Source organism: Anguilla anguilla, chromosome 17, assembly GCF_013347855.1.
Source record: "Anguilla anguilla isolate fAngAng1 chromosome 17, fAngAng1.pri, whole genome shotgun sequence".
NCBI classification, from domain to species: Eukaryota; Metazoa; Chordata; class Actinopteri; order Anguilliformes; family Anguillidae; genus Anguilla; species Anguilla anguilla.
In genome coordinates, this window is record NC_049217.1 from 9633628 (window position 1) to 9653663 (window position 20036).

The window sequence follows — 20036 nt, forward strand, 5'->3', positions numbered from 1 at the left end:
TGTGCAGTTCCTATTACACTTGAAATAAAAATTAAATAAAAATGACACCATTGTTTGAACAATTTTTTTGCTTTGGGTGTTTTATGAAAACAAATTCTGTCAGTGGTAGTGCTTCAACTTACTTCATCTCGTGAGTCTCTGTGTTTTTGAGTATTTGCCTACTGGCAAAAGGATCACTTGGGTTCTGGGATTGGTTTTTATAATCAGTTAAAGGCACTGTGACAGCACACAGCTGGAAATGAAACAAAATAGGATTGTTTTGTTAAGTTTTATTGTGGAAAAAGCCTTGCATTTCATATACTAAGAACTGTACAATCAATAATAATAATAATAATTTTTCCATTTGTCATTTGAATAACACTTAGAAAGCATTCCTCATTAAAGTTACCCAGCAGCTTAAACCAAAAGAATAGTGTTTACATTTAATAATCATAGTAATAATATCACATTTCCCTTCATCCATTCCACACAAGAGGAAAAACCTGATAAGACTGAACCAATGCAACTGTAGCTTCACACTCCACCCTTCCCCAGCAGCAACAAAAGATCAGCAAGGACTATGACCAAACCCACTCTACCCCCACCACCATTAATCTTCTCTCACATTCCATTTGAAATTATCCAGACACTGCCAGACATACTGAATAAACGTTTGACTACTTTCCTGCATTCACAAAAATACATTTAAAAAAAAAAAAACAAACCAAAAAAAAAAAAAAAAACATGGCTATCTGTAATAAACTCATCTTTTTGGGAGTGGCTGCAGGGTCCGAACAGGATGCGTCTTGCTGGAGAAGCTACAAATGACCTCATCAAATGGAAACATGAGCAGAAGTATTAACAAATCCTAGTGCATCTGTCCAGATGCCTGGGGTGGGGGGTGAGGTGGATGAAGTACCACAGGAAGCACACTGAGGAGACTCCAGGTGAGGGTAAAAGACCCCTACAAAGCCCAGGAGCAGGTGCAGGTACAGGAGCTCAAATTAACGCTGGGTCTTCTCTACTCCTCCTGGGGACTGCGTTATTGGCAGATCTCTCTTCCTGCGCTGATGGTAAAAATTTCTATAATACTGAACTCACCCCAACCTGAAGAACAGGTTGTGAGGGGGAAGGGTGGGGTGGGGGGGGGGTTATGTCCCCCTTGAAAAGAAGGCCTCCATGTCAGACCCAATGCTCAGCCTTAAGCACGCAGGTTGCATTGGTTGGGTCCTGCTAAATGGGGTGGAGCCTAGTCCCTGAGATTTAAAAAGGGTCTGGGGATGGGGGCAGTGGAGAGAGAATGACTGGGGTTAGCAGACAGCCAACTATTGCTACAAAGGCAGTTGCTTAAATAACAAACAGAATCAAAAAAGGGAAAAAAAACATATTAGCAGTAAACACATCAGGGCTTGGGTTTACCACAGGAATGAAAGTGCTGTACTCCAGCTAAGTGGAGTAGAAATATCCCTCCTATCCCAAGTGCTTGTTTGCCAGTGGCTTTTCAATTTAAGTACATCAAGCCCCTAATTATAAGCCCAATTTTGCAGTTTACATCCCAGAAATGCTGCTTGTTTTTGTTCTTTAGTTTATAATTCATATTTCAGTTGTGATAGAACCTACGCATATGCGTTTTTCATTTTTAGACCTACAGAACTGATTGTCAATCAATCAAGTCTTGTTTTCTTGCTAGCTGACAGATTCATTGTTGAAAAATAATGAAAAATGAAGTTTTTCCACATACAACGAGGGGGGAAAAAGATAGGTGAATCAGGAAATGGTGAGAGTGGTGCTTGGTTAGGGTTTCTATATCCACAACTAAAAATTACTGAAAAAAGAGTGTATTCATCGGTAAATTTTATCCTGATCATCTCCCGATCGACTGAGGTAATCATTCCTTGATGGATGCTATACCAGTTGTTTAATTATTTAAAAAGGTGGTGTTATGCTACCCTTGTGACCATTATGTCAGCCATCAAGAAAACAGGACTCCACTGATTGCAAATCAGCTCAGTCATTTGCCAAATACTGGTACATAAAAAAATACAAATTAGCCTATCACATTAAAAAAAAAACATTAAAAATGTTCAAACAGATCTACGCCCATTCAAATGTACACACATCAGGGGCGGCTGTCAATCATAAGTCATCAATCATAATTTTGACAGGAGCTGTAGGGTATGTTCTCTGTTGTGCTTATCAAATAACTCTATTCTTGTTCCTCTGCTTATCAATGTTTCCACTCAGGTAAACTTTGGCACACTTTGCATGGACTTCCTGTTCTCAACTTAAACCAGACAATTCAAAAATAGTTCAATTTGCATTTAACAAAAATGAAAAATAAAATAAAATAAAAAATCAGGTGCAGTTTCAAAAACATGCTATAACACAAAATTATTTCCTGGTAATTCACTGGAGATCAAAAATACGTATATTAAAAAACCTGGAGTCTAGAGTCCTGACATAAAAGGGTAAATCTACTGCAAAACTCCTGTGACTGTTTTAGCACTGTACGCTACTGAACACAAGGAGAGGTAGACAGAGAGTAGGTGCAGCCATTATGCATCTGGCACAAGTGGGTAACAGGGCTAAAAGTGGCAGCGAGCGGCAGTTACTGAAGCATTGGATCCAAGGGCTCTGCGCACATGCAAATGGGAAAGAAATTCAAATCGAAACAACTGCAAATGCAAGCTTGCAGGAAAAGAGGAAGAAAGAAGCAGCGTTTCTAAGATTTGTGAAATAAACAGAGGGTATTGAGAAACTGAGGGCTTTCCCAGAAAGGGCGTCTGGAGAGTAGGGACGGGGGAGTGAGAGTTCGAGAACTGCAAAAATGGGTGGAGCCACTGTGGGCTACGACTGACTTACTGACAGGAGCCAAAGCTAGTGTTCTACTGCAGACAGAAAAGGCATTTGATTGGCCGAGACAAGTCAGCAGTTGATAGCACACAGCGGCTCCACCTATTCCCGGATTCACAAAGACTGGCTCTTCCATCACTACTGTAGTGTCCCCAATTAAAAGAGCAACCTTATCAGACCCGTCTGGCCTGGACCTGTACAGGAAATAGCTTCATATGAAAAAATGATTAAATTACGGAACACAAACACAATGACCAAGGACTCCGCACAAACATGCATGACTGCAAATAGAAAAGAGGAGGAGAGTGAGGGAGAGAGGGCACAAGAGTGAGAGATGAGAATGGTAGTGGTGGAGAGGGAGAGGATGAGGGAGAGGGAACAGGAGAGAAAGTGACAGAGCAGTTTGCAAGAAGAAGAGTGGAAGGATGGCGCTGAACATGCCATCAGCTCAGACACAGCCCTAGATACGGGACTGAGTGAGTTCTGATGCGTTAAAGGCAACAGCATTTCAAGTGTTACACGTCAACAGGAGCCTCTCCATTGAGCGCTGTCCTTAGAGAATGATCCAGAGGTTCTGGGGCGAATGAAGAGTAGCAGGGCGGATTTGGAAGCAGGCAGCAGTGAAGGATGACATTATCTTGTTGCTGGTTTAGTATTTTCTGTCTCAAAGAAAATGGCCAAGTGTTTCAAATTCTCCAGGTGATGAGGTGGTGGTGAGATTCAGTGCAAAAACACTGATGCTATGAGCAAAAAATGAAAATGTTCATAAAATAAACAAATAAAAACAAACCATAACACCTTACTTACAGGTACTTTCCATATTACATTTGTTAAATTACCATATATACATCAAAACAATGAAAAAAAGTTTAGTGTAGACTGAGAACAGAGAAGCATGGCTCTGGAATGCGGAAGGCGGAGCCTGTGCAAATCTCTGTCCTATCAGTTCAGATGCCCCACCCCCCTCCTGCTTTCCAAGGTGGGCAAAACCTTCTTGCTACTCCATGCTGATCTGGGGTCAGTTCTGGGCTTGTCACATGCAGGTTCACAGCACTGACTGCTGACGTGGGCTCAGCCAGGGGGTCGGGAGCGGGGCAGCCCCCCTTTGAGGAGCCGAAGCTCTGTGGAGTATGAGACGGGCTCACTCTTTCTTCCATGAGCCAAACCACCACGTGAGGGTCACCTACCCACCGCCTGCTGGACATCCTATTGCCCCCATGCCCCCCCTGCGCTAAGAGATCTTGCAGTTGTTCCTGGTGCAGTTCTGGGGAGGGCTCTGAGGGGGCCGGATGGATTTGGAGCGCTTCAGGCTGTTGCCCTTGCTTCCCCCCGAGGCGCTGGCCAGCGAATAGGAGCGGCCGTGCATCATGACTGCGTTCATGCCATTGGCCATGGAGAAGGACTTGAGGTGGCTCTTTATGGCAACTGGGAGGGGCAGCTTGTCAATCAAGTGCACTGGTGTGCAGGAGACTATCGCCCGGCAACACAGGTCCTGCAGGCTGAACACTACAAGAGACAAGCACACACAAAACACAAAAATAAACACACATACACACACATATATACACACCTACTTCTTAACTGGTAAACCCTTTTACAGAGGGCTTTTAGTTTCTTCTTTTGGACCTGCTAGTTTTTTTTATATAAATGTGTTTGTTACTAAAGGAAAAGTCAAACTAAAGAAAAAGTTGTTAGAGTGGTGAAAGTGTTAAAGCGCCTGACAGATCCTTCCGGAATGATCACTAGCAAGTTGCTATTTCCTTCCACACCACTAGATGGTGGTCCAGAATCAATTTAGAAGGACCCGAGGGAGAATTAGAATTTTTGATACCGATTCTTCTTCTGTATTTAACTGAAATTAACTTGAAAACCTATGGAAAATGCAAGACCAAAATTTTAAATATCAAAATTTTCTAGATTTTAGAAAAAGCTGCTTTAAGGCTATTTTTAATTAAAAATAATTACGTCACACAACAGACAATTGAAACTGAACCACAACAAAGGCGTCAAAACAATCACCAGTCAGCAACTCAATAATTAAAATGCACAGTAACAGAGTTTTTGACAGAACGGTGGAAGGGTGAGAATTTAAGTGATGCAAATGACATGAAAAATGCAATAATAACTGCCAACATTTAGGAAGTGCTTTAACAGCACTTTGCTTCTGCCAGCGGTGGTATTTTACTAGCATCCTGGAGAAGCCCGTGGGAAACTTTCAGTGTTTGGGTGGAAGTGCAGAGCTGTTACAGGCTTCAGCACCCTCAATAAAGCACAACTCCACAAGGTGCTCGCTCCCTCACTCACTCACTCACCTAGTCACTCAGTCAGTCACCAAGTCACTCACTCACTCACTTAGTCAGTCAGTCACCTAGTCACTCACTCACTCACCTAGTCACTCAGTCACCAAGTCACTCACTCACTCACCTAGTCACTCAGTCACCAAGTCACTCACTCACTCACCTAGTCACTCAGTCAGTCACCAAGTCACTCACTCACTCACCTAGTCACTCAGTCAGTCACCAAGTCACTCACTCACTCACTTAGTCAGTCAGTCACCTAGTCACTCACTCACTTACCTAGTCAGTCAGTCACTCAGTCAGCCAGTCACCAAGTCACTTACTAACTCACTCAGACACCGAGTCAGTCAGTGACATAGTCACTCAGTCAGTCAGTCACCTAATCTGTCATGTAGTCTGTCAGTCACCAAGTCAGTCGGTCAGCCACATAGTCAGCCAATTAGTCAGTCAGTCAATCACCTAGTCAGTCACCTAGTCAGTCATCTATTGGGCTGTCGGTCAGTCAGCGGCTCACTCACTCACCTCTGTTGGGTCTCCAGAACTTCTCCATGCCGTGCCTCATGAGCACGATGCGGGAGAGCTCGGTGAACGACTCGATGACGTTGAAGTTGCAGAGGGGGCTGACCTCGAAGAAGGTCATGCCGTTCTTCTCCGCGTACGCCCGCGCCTGCTCCGTGGGCACCTGCCGCTTGAACGCCAGGTGCAGCCGGTTGCCCACCAGGATCCGCGGCACGCCAGGTGCATGCTGGGACGGGGAGCAGAGAGATCAGCCACAGACTCAGGCACGGACCTCACAGCTTTTGCTTACGACTGTCACCTCTCTATCCCTCTCGTTTATTCTTTTTTTTTTTTAATTCAAGCTTTATTAACATGAGAAATGGGAGTATTACCACAGCACGTGAAGTAAAATCTCCCACTGTCTGTTTTTCAATCTGTTTCATCTGATATCTTCCCATATATCCCACGTTCTCTCTGCATCCCCCCCTCCCCCCAAAAGATCTCTCGGTCTCTCTCTCCCCAGTGTATTGAATGTAGTACAGTGCTGTGGGGGATGGGGGGGGGCATGTTTCAGGAGGAGCCATCAGGCCCTGCATTCTGGCCTGTGAGGGGCTGATTTAGGGGCCCCGCGGGGCCTTCAGCAGCTTTCCAGCAGGGCTGGGGGCCCGAGGCAGACGAGGACACAGCCTGTCTGGGACAGAACACTCCTGAGGACATGGATGCCTGCGTGTGTTTTTGCGAGTCTGTTCATTTATGAGCAAGTGTGCATATGTGTGCACGTATATGTGTGTCTGTGTGAGTGGTTTGCATTTCTTGGGGTGTGAGTGTGTATGTGTGTGTGTGTGTGTGTGTGTGTGTGTGTGTGTGTATGCGTTTGCAAGCAAGTGAGTGTGCATGTCTGAATATGTGTGTGCGTGTGTGTGAGTGCTGTGCATGTCTTGGGGTGTTTGTGTGCATGTGCGTGTGTGTGTGTTTGTGTGTGTATGTGCGTATGTATGTGCGTGTGCATGTGTGTGCGTGTGCATGTGTGTGTGTGTGTTTGTTTGTATGTGTGTGTGTGTGTGTGTGTTTGCGTGTGTATGTGCGTATGTATGTGCATGTGTGTGTTTGTGTGTATGTGCGTGTGTGTGTGTTTGTGTGTGTATGTGCGTATGTATGTGCGTGTGTGTGCCTGTGCATGTGCGTGCATACACACTGGAGATGTGCTGACCCTGACTGTGGGGGAGGGGAATGGCACCAGGGCCTTCAGTGACCCCTGTCACATCTGTCTTCATCTCCACAGCACTGAGGCACGAGCTGTCAGGGGAGCAGCTCTTCCACAAACAGAAAAATAAATACATAAAGAACGTCTCCACTGAGAGAGAGAGCTGAGAGACCCCTTTCAGACTGAGAAACCCTCCTCCTCAACAAGGGTCTTCCCCCTCACCTCATCAATCTCCCGAATCCACCGATCGATTCCATCAAAGGACCAGCGGTTGGTGATGTCATACACCAACAAAATTCCCTGTGGAGACACACGAAGACCAGTCTCCTGTGACATTGGCGACGTTATTTCTAATTATGACATCACTCTCCTGGCCAACATCAGGCATTAAATAATAAAAAAAAACATACATAAAGAAAAACGCACTGAGAAAACCAGCCCCCTATGACATGTACTGACTTGTAGCTTCTTCCCTGAGGCTTAACATTACACAAGACCAATTACAGCTCCCCTCCAATGACACATGCCCTCCTCTCCGCTCAAACACAGGTAACCCTAGACAAGGCTCAATATCTAATTAACTGATCCATAGAGCAGCCAGACCTCGAATTCCCTGTGGGCCAGAGGTCACTGGTCAGCTTCTCCCTGTCGCTCAATGGGATCTTTTTAAGCCAATTTCATTTCCAAAACCTCAGCAGCTAATTGACCTAATGCCCCCGACCCCAGCATCTGTTCACTGCACCTCCCGTAGTGAGATCTGATACAGAGCAAATTCCAGCTCGTTGTTACTCTCTGTGTTATTCCAAAATGATGCAAGGTAATGTTTCTCTTAAGGCTCACTATTTGGCACCACATGAGCTCTGTAATCAGGTTCTGTTGTTCTTACAGAATATTATTTGGCTATCGGTGTACATGCACAATATATATTGTGTTGTATTGGATAATTATTATACGGTATAGTATGTACAGCAATGCAGCACTATGTGTGTGCCAATGCCTACAAAAGGAATTTTCATGAAAACGGACAATGAGGGAAAGATTAATCTAAGTGGCACTTCTTCAGTTGGATTCTCCATCACTGTGCTGCTGCCCTGTCTTGTTGCTCCTGTGATGTGAATTTAATGCATATTTCCATGGTGTCTCAGACACTCAGCTCATGAACTAAGAGCATCTACTGAATAAATGAATGAATGAATGAATGAATGAATGAATGAATAGTAACAACTGATAATAATCCCGCACCCTCCACTGGGCACTGATATGTGGCTGTTTTATTTTGTTCCAGAGAGCAGCCTGTTGAAGCTCAGTGTGAACACACTGAAGTGCAGAGATGGCAGCTCATTAAAATGAGTGACACACAGTAACACAGCTAGCGGGCTGACAGTAACAGGCAGACTCCTCAGGAAGAGAGCACATTTGACAGCTTGCGGGCAGTTGCAGAGAACAGCTCTCTGCAGCAGCAGATAGCTGTAGCTTCATTTCCCTGGGATCACATGCAGTTCCATCTGCCAACCAACCAAAAGGCACATCTCCTCCCCAACAGACAGACCCCCAACTGACTGACTTCCTTTCATAACTAAAACACAGCAGAAGGCCCCAAAGTTACAGACCGATCGGTCAAACGAAAAAGAGCATAAAACAGTCATGCACACAAGCACCTCCTCAAAATTCAACCTCCTTATTAGACAACACATATATTACATTTCTGATTATCACTGAGCATTAAACATAGAGGAGTCACACTTTCCACCAGTAAAAAAAGCTGGTATTGCTCCTCTCCCTCCAGACCTGGGTCAAATACGTATTTGTTTTGGATTCAAATACTTTTCTACGCTTTACTGATCTTGTCTGGTGCAGTGGAACCAATGAAATACTCTCAAAAAGTGCAAACGCTTCTGATCATATTGGCAGGCTCAATTACACCAGGCAAGATCAACACAGAGCACAGAAAAGTATTTGAATCCAAAACAAGTACGTATTTGACCCAGGTCTGTCTCCCTCTCTAACGATATGTCGGGTCCATCCAAAATCTGGTTAGGGAGCAAGTTTCCAAAGGAGCAGAACATGAAATGAAAACAACAGTACCTTTCCTCATGCAGTTAAGCAATGACCGAAACCCTCTCCCCCCCTTACCTGTGCCCCTCTGGAGTAGGACCTGAAGATGGTGCAGAATCGACCTTGTCCTGACGTATCCCTGCAGGACAAACAGCCAGACAGAGAGGGTGAAGGATAGACAGGACGCTGGTTGCTAGGTAGCAGGGTAGTGCAGTGGAGCGGGGCCCTGAACCAGACGGTCGCAGATTCACTGCAGCTGCCTCACCCGAAAAACATGGGCCAGCCAACCACAACTCCAGCAAACACCCAGCAGTGTAAACACAGCAAAGGCTGTGACTCTCACCTGGCTTTGGGCTGCTGGCTAACAGAATAAATAATGTGATGTAATTAAAGACACACATGGTGCGGGGAGGGGGGGGTTGGGCCTCGTGTGTGGTTCTGGGTGTGCAACGAGTAGGACGAGCGCTCACTCGCCAAAAGCAGGCCTCGCTGTGGCCCTGAAACACATCTCCCAGCATTCACCGGTAAGCACCCATCCTCAGGCCTGCCCAGAACGTCCATTATCCCCCCATTACTCTCCCATATGTTACACTTAATCTGCTCATGAGCCAGGCGACGCCGACACCCATAATCCCTTGCATCTGTCGTGCCCTTGATGCTGGCCCTGTGCTCATTCAGCGGCTCCCTCTCCTCTCTTTCACAAATCTGCCTCTGCACTACGCATTAGGAGCATCACTATCTCTGCTACAGTGCACACAGATCTGCAGTGCAGCACAGGTGTATAGTGCAGTACAGGTGTATAGTGAACGTGCGCAGTAATGTAAAGGTCTGCAGGACGTTGGGTGCAGGTATGTTGTAGTGTACAGGAGTGCAGTACCATAGAGGTTAGCGGTACCGTACGAGTGTGTAGCACACGTGTGCAGATGTGGAACGCAGGCTGTGGAAATCCACTCACCACAGCTCCAGCTTGACCCTCCGTCCATCCAGCAGGATTGTGGTGGTTTTGTAGTCGATCCCTGGAAGAAAACCAGACGAGTGAGCCAGGAAAAAAGAATTGGAACATGACCGACTCTACAAACATCCAGCTGGTAACCAACACACAGTCTGTTAGCAACACGTAGCAAAGCTCCCGACCCAAGTATGACTCAAACATGCCTTACAGGAAAAAAGCAATAGGAAAATCTTTTTTTTTGTGTTGTAAATGCAGCATTCATTTCCCTAACAAGTCCCCCAATTATATTTAATCAAAATTTCTGTATGACCTGTTTTAGGCCTATTTGTGTTGTCTTTATGGCCTGAATCAGCACAGTTTTGAGCAAATGCTTCCCTTGACAGACACATGGATATTCAATCAAACGAAGCATCAGCACATCTCCAGGGGAAAGCGGGGGGGGGGGGGGGGGCAGCTGAGTCTGTCCTGGCAATGACCCAGCGACAGGCGGCCTGTTGGCTAGCATCCTGTCGTTGGGGTACAGCTGTGGGAAACCTCCCTGCGGATGACGCTGTGCCTCCCTGTCACTGCGGTTACTCAGCGTTCGATCCCGCAGCTCCGCCGTCTCGTCGCTCTAACGGGAGGCGATGGCCAGCGCAGTCCGCACCCTCGCGCGACAGCCATCGACAAGGCGGAAAGGAAGGCAACACGGGGAGGATAAGAGCTCTCTCCGTCTCTCATTGGACAATGCCGTATTACCCAGCCCTTACTGCATGATGTGGAAAACTAATCAGAGTGGAGCAATTAATTAGAATTTTTTCAGAAGTTAATTAATTTGAAACTGCTCGCCGGGGAAAGCGTCAAAGTTCAGCGGTGCATAGTTCCAGTCCTGGGGGGCCGGTGTATTCTGCTTTTTGTTCCAACTAATTATTCTGGCTTATCTTTATCAACAGCTGTATGCACCAGCGCTGGACCACACCACATCAAAACAGGACAGGGCAGAATACACAAGGACTGCAATGGTAGCTCACAACTATCAAAAAGGCCAGTTCAAACAAATGATTGTTTACAAAGGAAATAATTCAGAACAGAAGTTAAATGCACCCCTGGTTAAGTTGGATATACCTGGCACAAACTAGCTAAAGGGCCTTACTTTGCAGATGAAGAAACACTTTGTAATGTCCAGCAAAACATTTTCCCTGAGTTTAATTCTGTAATAGGTCTGGAAAGCCTTATAACGGCTTTCAGTGAAGTCTGCTTGTTGCTAGGATATCACAGTGTTCTGGTGTTCACAGTGATGCTGTACACTAGTTAGGCTCCTTTTTTGATGGAATCACGACTTCTCCAGGTGGTATTTAAGCAGAGCTGTTTTGCACATTAATGGGGTCTTCTGCTTGCAACAGAGGGCCGGCGTGCTTTTCCCACAGGCCGAACATGGGGGGGATGTAATTTACAAAACAGAACACTAACAGGTTCTCTGAGGTTAAAGGCATCAATTCCTGGAAGCTACTTTGTGCTAATCTATCCTCTGTGATGACCCAGTAATGACCAAAAAAAAACCCTCTCTCGACTTAAATGAATGTAGAAACACCAGCCGGTATTGGGGACGGAGATACGCACCACTCTCTCAGATGACAGACAGGACAGGGGTACAGACAGGCCTCGCACGTCCATCTTTCGCAATTAGTCACCCACAATAACGAGATTACCGAGGAAGGACGACTGGTCCTAACCGCACCGGCACAGCTGTGACAAATGGAGCGAGCGACGCTAATCACCAAGCTGTTCCTGTCCCCGCCGGAGGGAGGAGAGGGTTTAAAAAGCACCCTTTCCAGGCTTCAGGGACCTGCTTTTTTCCATCCATCCATCAGCCCACTCAGCCTCGGGGAGGCGGACTCATTTGGTCGCGCCGCTCTGCGATTGGTCGTCCAAGCTGTCGCCACCGGGGACGCGTGGCACGTGCCGTCGGTGTAATTACCAGCTCGTGTTCCGCGCCTGCGGACCCCCCTGCAGAAGCACCACACACAGGGCAGCAGGTGGACAAGGTGGGGGCTGGGGTGAGGGGTGCGGGTTCACAGGCTGAGTTGGTCTTCACACGGTCTCTGACAGAAGCTGAGCCACTCAAGCGAAGTGGTGGCAGAATGAGGCTTCATACACCCCAGTCAGAGGAGCTAATGAGCTCAATCAGCAACACAGTGATTCCAGCCAATCACCTTTTTCCATGAAGAACAGGATTGGCTTCTTTTGATTGGCTCATACGACTGTCAGTGACTGACAGAAAATGATGCACGCGCTGCACTCCTACTGACGTCCAGGTACCTCGACTGCACCCCGCGAATATGTAAATGCCACATGGCAGCCAGATATTAAGACCATCGCCATGTCATTACATCAGAGATAACATCTTCATGAATGACATAGTGTAACCTCTTCCGAAGTCCCAGATAACATTTCTTCCATCTCCTGCTCTTGAAACTGAGGATAAGATCTAATCGCAATGTGCTCCATGTCCTTAAATTGTGGAGAAATATTGTACATTTCCTCTATTCATTGGTTATAAAGCAACATGACTCTGACACTCGCGTACGCTCAGAGGGAATAAAACAGAAGAATTTTCGCTCCAGGCACTCCCGATGTTATTTCTGTTATTCAAAGATAACGGCAAAGCTTTGCGTTTAGAGTACACTGCATCTGGCCCCGAGGAACCGGTGCGAACTGAAAACGTGCAGACTGCAAACCCTTGAACGACAAAACCGACTGCCAGCGAAACAGCATAAAACGATAAACATGGTCATTCTGGGTTATTTTTAAAATCAGTGTTGCTTTCGTAGCTTGTTCTGTGGCTGTTGTATAGAAATACACGTTTTAAAGCAGCACAAGTTACTGCAAAAACCAGAATAATTGAGGAAGCTAAAAAAACATGTTGGGTTTGTCTTTCGCTCTAGATGAACAGTCACCTTAATCTACTTTTTATTCTTTTTCAGGTCAGCTTGAATATCATATTTTTCCATTTGTATCTGCATATAAAGCTATGATCTTTATTGTTTTTCATCCATAAGGACTGCCATGCAAATGCAAGATGATCATCCTTACTGCAGATACGTGCAAAATCACTGAGCTGAGCTGAACAGTCTGTTCCCGTCATCATAATGTTCTTCTGCCCTGATGAAATATGCAGGCTGCAGGAAGAAGAAGAAACCTGAAATTTGGATTCCAGCCGTAGTCCTAGCGCTCCCATCTCCGAAAAAAAGCTCCGTGTTCTAAATTATAGCTCTGTGTTTTTGGAAAAACAGCGAATCACAAATGCCAGAGGTGCGGTTTCAGACCCCCTCAAGAGCAACGCTGTTTACAGTACTCATATTGATTACATCTTAAAATACGCTGCGTGTTCCTGTCAGAAGTGAGGGAGGGGGACAACGTACACTGGTTCCTAACTGTGACGATTCATCATGCAATCAAAAGGACAACAGTTCAACCACATTGGTATTCGTTAGGTGATCATGAGGAGGTAACAATGGGCTCACGCTCACAAATCACATTTTGGAGGAGTAGCAGTGTGTAGGTAATGTTTTTCCTCATTGTTTCCTGTCTTTATCCTGTACCTGCAATTATAGTGGACGGGCTTGCAGCACACCTTATTTCTGGTAGGACGTCTCATGAACGGTTTCTATGGAATTCTATGTGTGAAGCACTAAATAAATACATCTGATTTACTGATTGATATAACAGGTTCAGATGACATGCCTTTAAGCCCTAGGTCTGTAGATATATCTACAAGAGCCAGGAGCCCAGGATTCCACACCTGCACTGAAAAGGGCCTTGGAGAACTCTCGACGACTAAAAGCCGGAGATGACCGGATAAATTCTCCTGTGTAACTGCTCTGCGCTGTGCTCTTCAAATATTTACGACTAAGCTCTCTCAACTAGAAAGGAAGACATTTAGAAAGAACATCAGTAAAAGCTGTAAGACCCAAGGAATTTTGCTTCTCTTCAAATTTTCTTTGAAAGAGAATTGGCTCTACAGAGTGTTCTGATGTCCATGACAACCGTTAGATGGTATGTTATTGTTAAAAGAAAAACATATATATTCAATTGCCTTATTTCCATCACTACTTAATACAGCTAGATATATTTCAAAGCTCAAATGCAGTCACAATGAACTGCTACCTACTGTCAGGGGGGTGTGTTTTCACTGGATAAGATCCAAAAAGACCCACTGATGTGTTTTAGGTAGGCCTAGGCCTACAGCTATTTAACTAGGCTATGGCTGTTCTTTACTGTAATGCCTAAAGCTGTATATATCACTCTGAATAAGCATTACACAATACAAATTGATTAACCAGCCAATAAAAATGAAAACATTGTTGTAAATAAATCAAACAATTATTAAGGAAAACAATGGTTTGCTTGTCCAGAAGTACAGCTTGGCTTCCATGGTATGTAAGCCACTGATGCAGGTTTCTGTGAATATTTTAATGATTCATAGTTTTGCTGTTTCAGAGAGGTCACGGTAGAGGCAGCGATGAATTGTGTATCTGAAAACCAAAGTATTTAAGAGAAACCAGTGGCACAGCCAAACTCGCCTGCTGGAAGACTAAATAAAACAAGGCCACGTTGTTTGGGCTTGGAAAGTCAAAATCGGGCATTGTAGAAATCAAACCAAGCGGGGTGACTGCATTGTGAGGAAAAAGAAATGGTACAGTATACGGCATTAACTACAATGGAAACAACTCCCCCCCCCCCCCCCCCATTTATCCAGCAAAAAAAATGTTTCTGGACTCAAAGGAATGAACATGCATTGGGGTGGGAAATGGCGGCACGTGTTAACAGACGTGGAGTGTGGCAGTCTGAGCAATTACCGCTACATTAAAAGAGATAAGGGCTAGTTTTTGCTCCTTCAAGCAAATCGGTGATGGAGCATGGCAGTTCAGTCAGTGATGGCCCACTGTGGGGTGTTCAGTTCACGGATGAAGAGGGCAACAAGCCATCAAGAATTCAAAAGGTCTGAGCAGATAGTACATAATCCAATCGGTGCCCCCACCCCCTAACATCAAAGAAACATCTTCGCCTTCAAAAATGTTGTCTTCACAACTTTAAACAAAAAAATCTCATGTTCAATCATATTCACACTTCTTTAGAGTATTCTTAAGTATTTCCTACAATAATAATAAAAATAAAAATGAATACAATTAGACTATCCAACTGTAACCATATGCAGGGACCTGATAAGATTGATTGTCTGTGTGTGTTTGTATACAAATAAACTCATTGCCTAGCCCCTGAGCCTGCCCAACTGTCAATGTTGCCATGGAAACAGTGTGTCAATCATTGCTGCTTTGACAGACTCATGTTTATCAGGCTTCTGGCTCACTATACTGGTTCCCTAAAAACACTTTGATGGACCATTATGAAAACCATGCTGAAGACTAGAGGGGAAATATCTGACTTCCCATGGAGGTAATAGATCATAATCTCTCATCAGAAAGTGTTGGTAAGTGAAATGAGACTGACTATCTCTTTTAATGAACTATCAACTATCAGAACAATGTTCATGTAAAGAGTGCACATGAATGACTGTGCAGTCAACACCACTTTTGCTGAATTAAGTGTACAAGATCTCTGCAAAACTTAGACTAAGCCCACCATGGCTGACTGTGGCCATAGGGGTTTATCTTGCTGGATAAAGATACATAATTAATACTTAATTAGCACTGAAACAGTAGGCAACACTTGTAAATATGCTGTATGACGGCAAGATTAAAAAAGTAACACCTGCAAGAAAACTGAAAACGTGTACGTTTGTGGATACTGTGTGCAGTCATACCAGCTATACCACCTTTATATTTGTGTTGGTTTACTTGTCATTCAACCAACAGATCCTCCAAATCCCCCTGAACGTATGGAATGCTTCGCTACATGCACGCAGAACTTTAATTTTGTCCAGGAGAGCTTGTGGATGTGTGCGCGTGACACTCACCGCTGCTGTAGGCATAGGGCGACTCTGCCGATCCATCTTGCAAGCTGTCCAAGATCTCGCCTTTCCCCACGTCGCTGTCTCCCACGAGCAGGAATTTCAGGAGGTAGTCATAGCTCTTGACGGGGCTACCCTGAGTCCCCATCGTTCCTCGCATCGGAACTCCACGTGACACGAGAGCGCCGGGCGTGCCCTGGGCTGGTCCCACGGCTGCACCCCTCCTAGCTGTCGCCTCCCAGAGCAATGACAGCTTACTGCGGACACGTCTTCGGCCAAGTGAGCAGGCATGCAAGGTCACGATGTTCTCTTCTGTTCGTCCTTAAAAATAAAATAATCGGGAAACATCAAATAAGGATTTGTAAAAAGACCCAAACACACAATAAACGTGCCATTAAATTAAATTAAATTTCCAGAAGTCTTACAGCATCTTGACAGAAAAATGAGCATCACTGAACATCTCAGCGCTGCAAGTTAAAATACTACACCCAAAAATAAAAGACAAAAGCCAACGGAGGAAAATTTATCCAATGGTACCTATGTCAACGAGCTAAATAAACACACTTAATATAATGAACACATTCACACTCCAGCGTAGCTAGCTAATCAACTCATTAATCACTGAATTTATCAAACAAATTGCCAAAAATCAAGTTTTAATTTTATGGAACAATTGCTGCCCTCTTCTTCATAGCCCAACGTCTGTTTAAGATTTGAGCAGAACTTACATTTAAAATGTATAATTACCGCCTAACAGACAGTCTGCATATGAAAAGCGTAGCGCAATCCGAAAGGAGCTCAGTCCCACGGGAAGGAAAACACATCTTTGTTTTCTTTTTCCCTTCGTGCAACGATGATGTGCTCCTTCTCCTCGCCTAGGTCTGATGCTTCATTGTTCTCGTGCGGGTGCGCACTGTCAACACAAAGGAAGTCTTTCAGAAACGTTTCAAATGTCCCATGAACCGCGGTCATACACAACCGTGAAACGTTTATTTAAGGTTAGGTAGCAAGTCGCAGCCTCACAGAGAGACCAAGCTAATTAGTTGGCAAGTCGTGTAAAAACAAGCAACAAGAACTTAGAAGATAGCTAGGTAATCCAATCTAGCTAGCTAACAATCAACAAGACAACGATGGCTTTGGCTACATAGGACGACTGGAGATAACGTTAACTAGTAGCAAGGCTACCAACTGGCAAACACTAGCGGACTAGCTACGTTAACTTTGAATACGGATTAAATTGGCTACCTCGTTGTCCAGATCCAACCAAAACGCTAGCGGGCTGCGTACTAACTATTTGTTATTATACGATCATATCTGTTTTGAAGAGCGTACACAACACGGGTGCAGCTAACTGGCTATCACTACTTAGTCCAAGGTACAGATCCGGGCCTGAATAACAAAGCTTAGGAACTCCTCGGCATGTATTGAAACTAATTTTGAACTGAAAGGCCAGACGCGTCTTTCCCACGAAGCTAACTAGACTGCGTCTTGAAATTAAACCTTAACCTGATCACGCAGCCAAAAATATACATACATATCAGGTCGAGCAGCTTGTGCCTGTGTCCTGTTCGTTATTCATATTCTGGCAGATCTGTCAGACACGACGCGCTCACGGTGTCCACCCCCAAACGCAAAACCCACCCTCCTCCGTTTTCAATTGGATAATAGATCACTTATTTCTTGCGATTGGTTTAAAACACATTCTGTTACATGAACTGCCACACATGTGAGTCAAGTTGACTGTATTTGCAAAATTTGAAGAGACAAGACTACTTAAAAGAAAATAACGACAACGAGGTGTTGTTTGGTTTTTAATGAACTTCTTTAACCTTTTTTCAGAGTCAGGCACCATCACAAGGTGTCATTTAAGTATACAATTTTAACTGCCTGACAGAATCACGTCTGATATTACTGTATGGATTTTTGTACAGTAAAAAAAATGACAGTAGCCTACGGGGTGTCAAACGTGACGTGAACGAGACAACACAAAACTATAAATGAATCATTTTATTTCCTTCTGGAATCATCTTGATGGAGGCAAGTTGATGACGATGTACGTTGATGTGTTTATGCAGTGCGCTGGGGTGTAGCTCGTGTAAAACCTGTTTTACCATGCGAGTATGACACACACCCTATAGTCGTCACCACACATACAATAGACTAACTTTAGATAACTAGACCTAAATTAAGAAATGTAGCGTGTAAAGGGGATAAAAACCACATAATATTAGTGGACTGATGAATGTAACCCATTGCAAGCACAAACATTATTATTTCTGACAGGGTCTCCATCAGTGCGCTACATATAACAGTTCACCTTACCTGGCTAACCGCCTTTGTGTGTTTTAGCCACTCAAGCAAAAGAAAATCTCAAATACAATACCCACGAGTTTCATAAACCTCCAGAATAACATGAAATCACTTCTGGTTGGCCAGACTGAAGTAGCCGTACACTCTCAGAAAAAGGTATGAAAAAAATGAAAGGTACAAACGCTTGTCGCTGGGGTGGTACCCACATGAAACTGCACCCCTTGTCAGCAATGCAAAATTAATTTGTACATTTTTTTGCTTGTAAAAGCCACTTTAGTACCTAAATAAAAAATAATTGTACTTTCAGGATACATTTGGGAACTGTGTTTCCTAAATAACAAAAATGTGCCTAGACTACCTTTATTTCTGTGAGTGTAAGTTAAGACAGTAGTTGACCAAGACAGTCACCGACTTCATTGTGTCTAGCGAACCCTCATATAAACCGTACGTGGTACCAAGGTTAGTTGTTGTGGGTGTGCACTGATTACGTTCTGTGTTTGCATTGGAAGGAGATGCTGACATCGTAACCCGATGGAACATGGCAGCTGAGCTGGGCCTTGAGGCCAGCCAGTGGCCGACACGGCCCCAGCTCAGGCCTTCCGCACACGTAGGAAGAGGGCGTAGAGTGAAAACATGTCCATGTGTAAATAAGGGGCTGTGTTCCCTTCCAATGACGCAAACAACCACCTGGCAATATTTACAGCATCACAACTCCTTGCTGTTTCAAACGGAATGTAAAACGCAATCAAAATAGCACTGTTTCTCCACAATCGAATTTTCCCAACGCCTCAATGAACGGTAAATATCAAACTTACCGAGGCTATTATCTTTTTTTAATAATCAATAATGGAATGGCAATTTTAGTGCACTTTTACCGCAAAATTAATAAAAAATAATACAATTTTTATTCTTTTCATTAGTAATACTGCCTCAAACAACTCAAGATTAATACAGCCCCTGTTGTAAGACAAAATCGTCATGTTAACATATTCCATTAGTTTTTTACCCAGTGCGATTTACAAACGTGGAGACTGATAATGTTACTTTCAGGAATACAAAAAAGTGGTATCACCAAGAAGGCGCAGAGGCCAGTTCATAATTAGTAAGTGTTATGTTCATTTGTGTTGCAATAAAAGAAGGTAACACTAGACAGATAATTCATCTTTACTCAGATATACCTTGGACATAATCCAAAAGAAGATCCAGAGAACGAAAAAGAAAAGGACACAAAGGGGGTCAGGGGAGCGATGCCAGAACCTTGCGAGGCGAGTCTTCAGTCTGTGTCACTAGCAGCCTTTCCTACACACTTAAAACCTTTATCTTTGCAGCAAAACAACAAACTCTTTCAGCCCTGTTAAAATAGATTGGCAAAACTTGCCGTCGTGGTAATTGTCTTAATTATGTAAAACTGCATTAAAAAAAGATTTAAAAGGAGAGCAGAGAGCATGCCCTCATTCTTCTGTACTCAGATGTGAAAAACGGCGCGGGCTCCAGACAGAGATGGGACCGTAGTACAGAAATACCACAGCAAGGAATCAAATCCGCAGCTGCTTTGAGGAAATAGGTTCAGAGTCAGCTGCTCTGTGGACATTGCCACAGTCTAGTTCAACAGCTTTTTTTTTTTTGCTTGTCATTGTTGAGTGTGAGTATATTTTGTATGAATAGGTTTTGTGAATCCTTGACTGCTTAATGATTTTGCTTACCAGAATAACGGATTGAATTAATGATCAGGTCAACCAGCTGAACCCCCCCAGTCCAGCATCATGTAGCTTTCTTGTGTCAGAGAAAACAACTGGAAGCCCAGCAATCCTAAATAAATAAAAGATTAACACGCATGCTTTTTGTTGTTCACACTGATGCATTTTGGTTGACGGGGTCCTTCTTTGTTGTGTCCTTCCCAGGTTTCATCACCACCTAGCCTGTCGGGTCACATTCTCT

The 20036-nt window shown here is 44.3% G+C and overlaps 1 protein-coding gene across 4 annotated transcripts; it reads right to left on the reverse strand.

Annotated features, from left to right (window-relative positions):
- Positions 1-254: 254 nt before the first annotated feature.
- Positions 255-17411, reverse strand: LOC118216596 (ras-related protein Rab-40C). Of its 4 annotated transcripts, none has more exons than XM_035397920.1 (8): positions 17323-17411; positions 16536-16701; positions 15795-16109; positions 9842-9902; positions 8965-9025; positions 7054-7131; positions 5652-5874; positions 255-4338 (listed from the first exon to the last, which is right to left on the reverse strand). In XM_035397920.1, exons 3-8 carry the CDS (start codon positions 15946-15948, stop codon positions 4064-4066), a joined length of 852 nt encoding a protein of 283 aa, XP_035253811.1. In that variant the 5' UTR covers positions 15949-16109; positions 16536-16701; positions 17323-17411; the 3' UTR covers positions 255-4063. The 4 variants fall into 4 exon arrangements, with proteins under 4 accessions (XP_035253811.1, XP_035253809.1, XP_035253810.1 ...); XM_035397918.1 differs by having other exon boundaries at positions 16517-16701; XM_035397919.1 differs by lacking the exon at positions 17323-17411 and adding an exon at positions 17034-17303 and having other exon boundaries at positions 16517-16701.
- Between the last annotated feature and the right edge of the window lie 2625 nt (positions 17412-20036).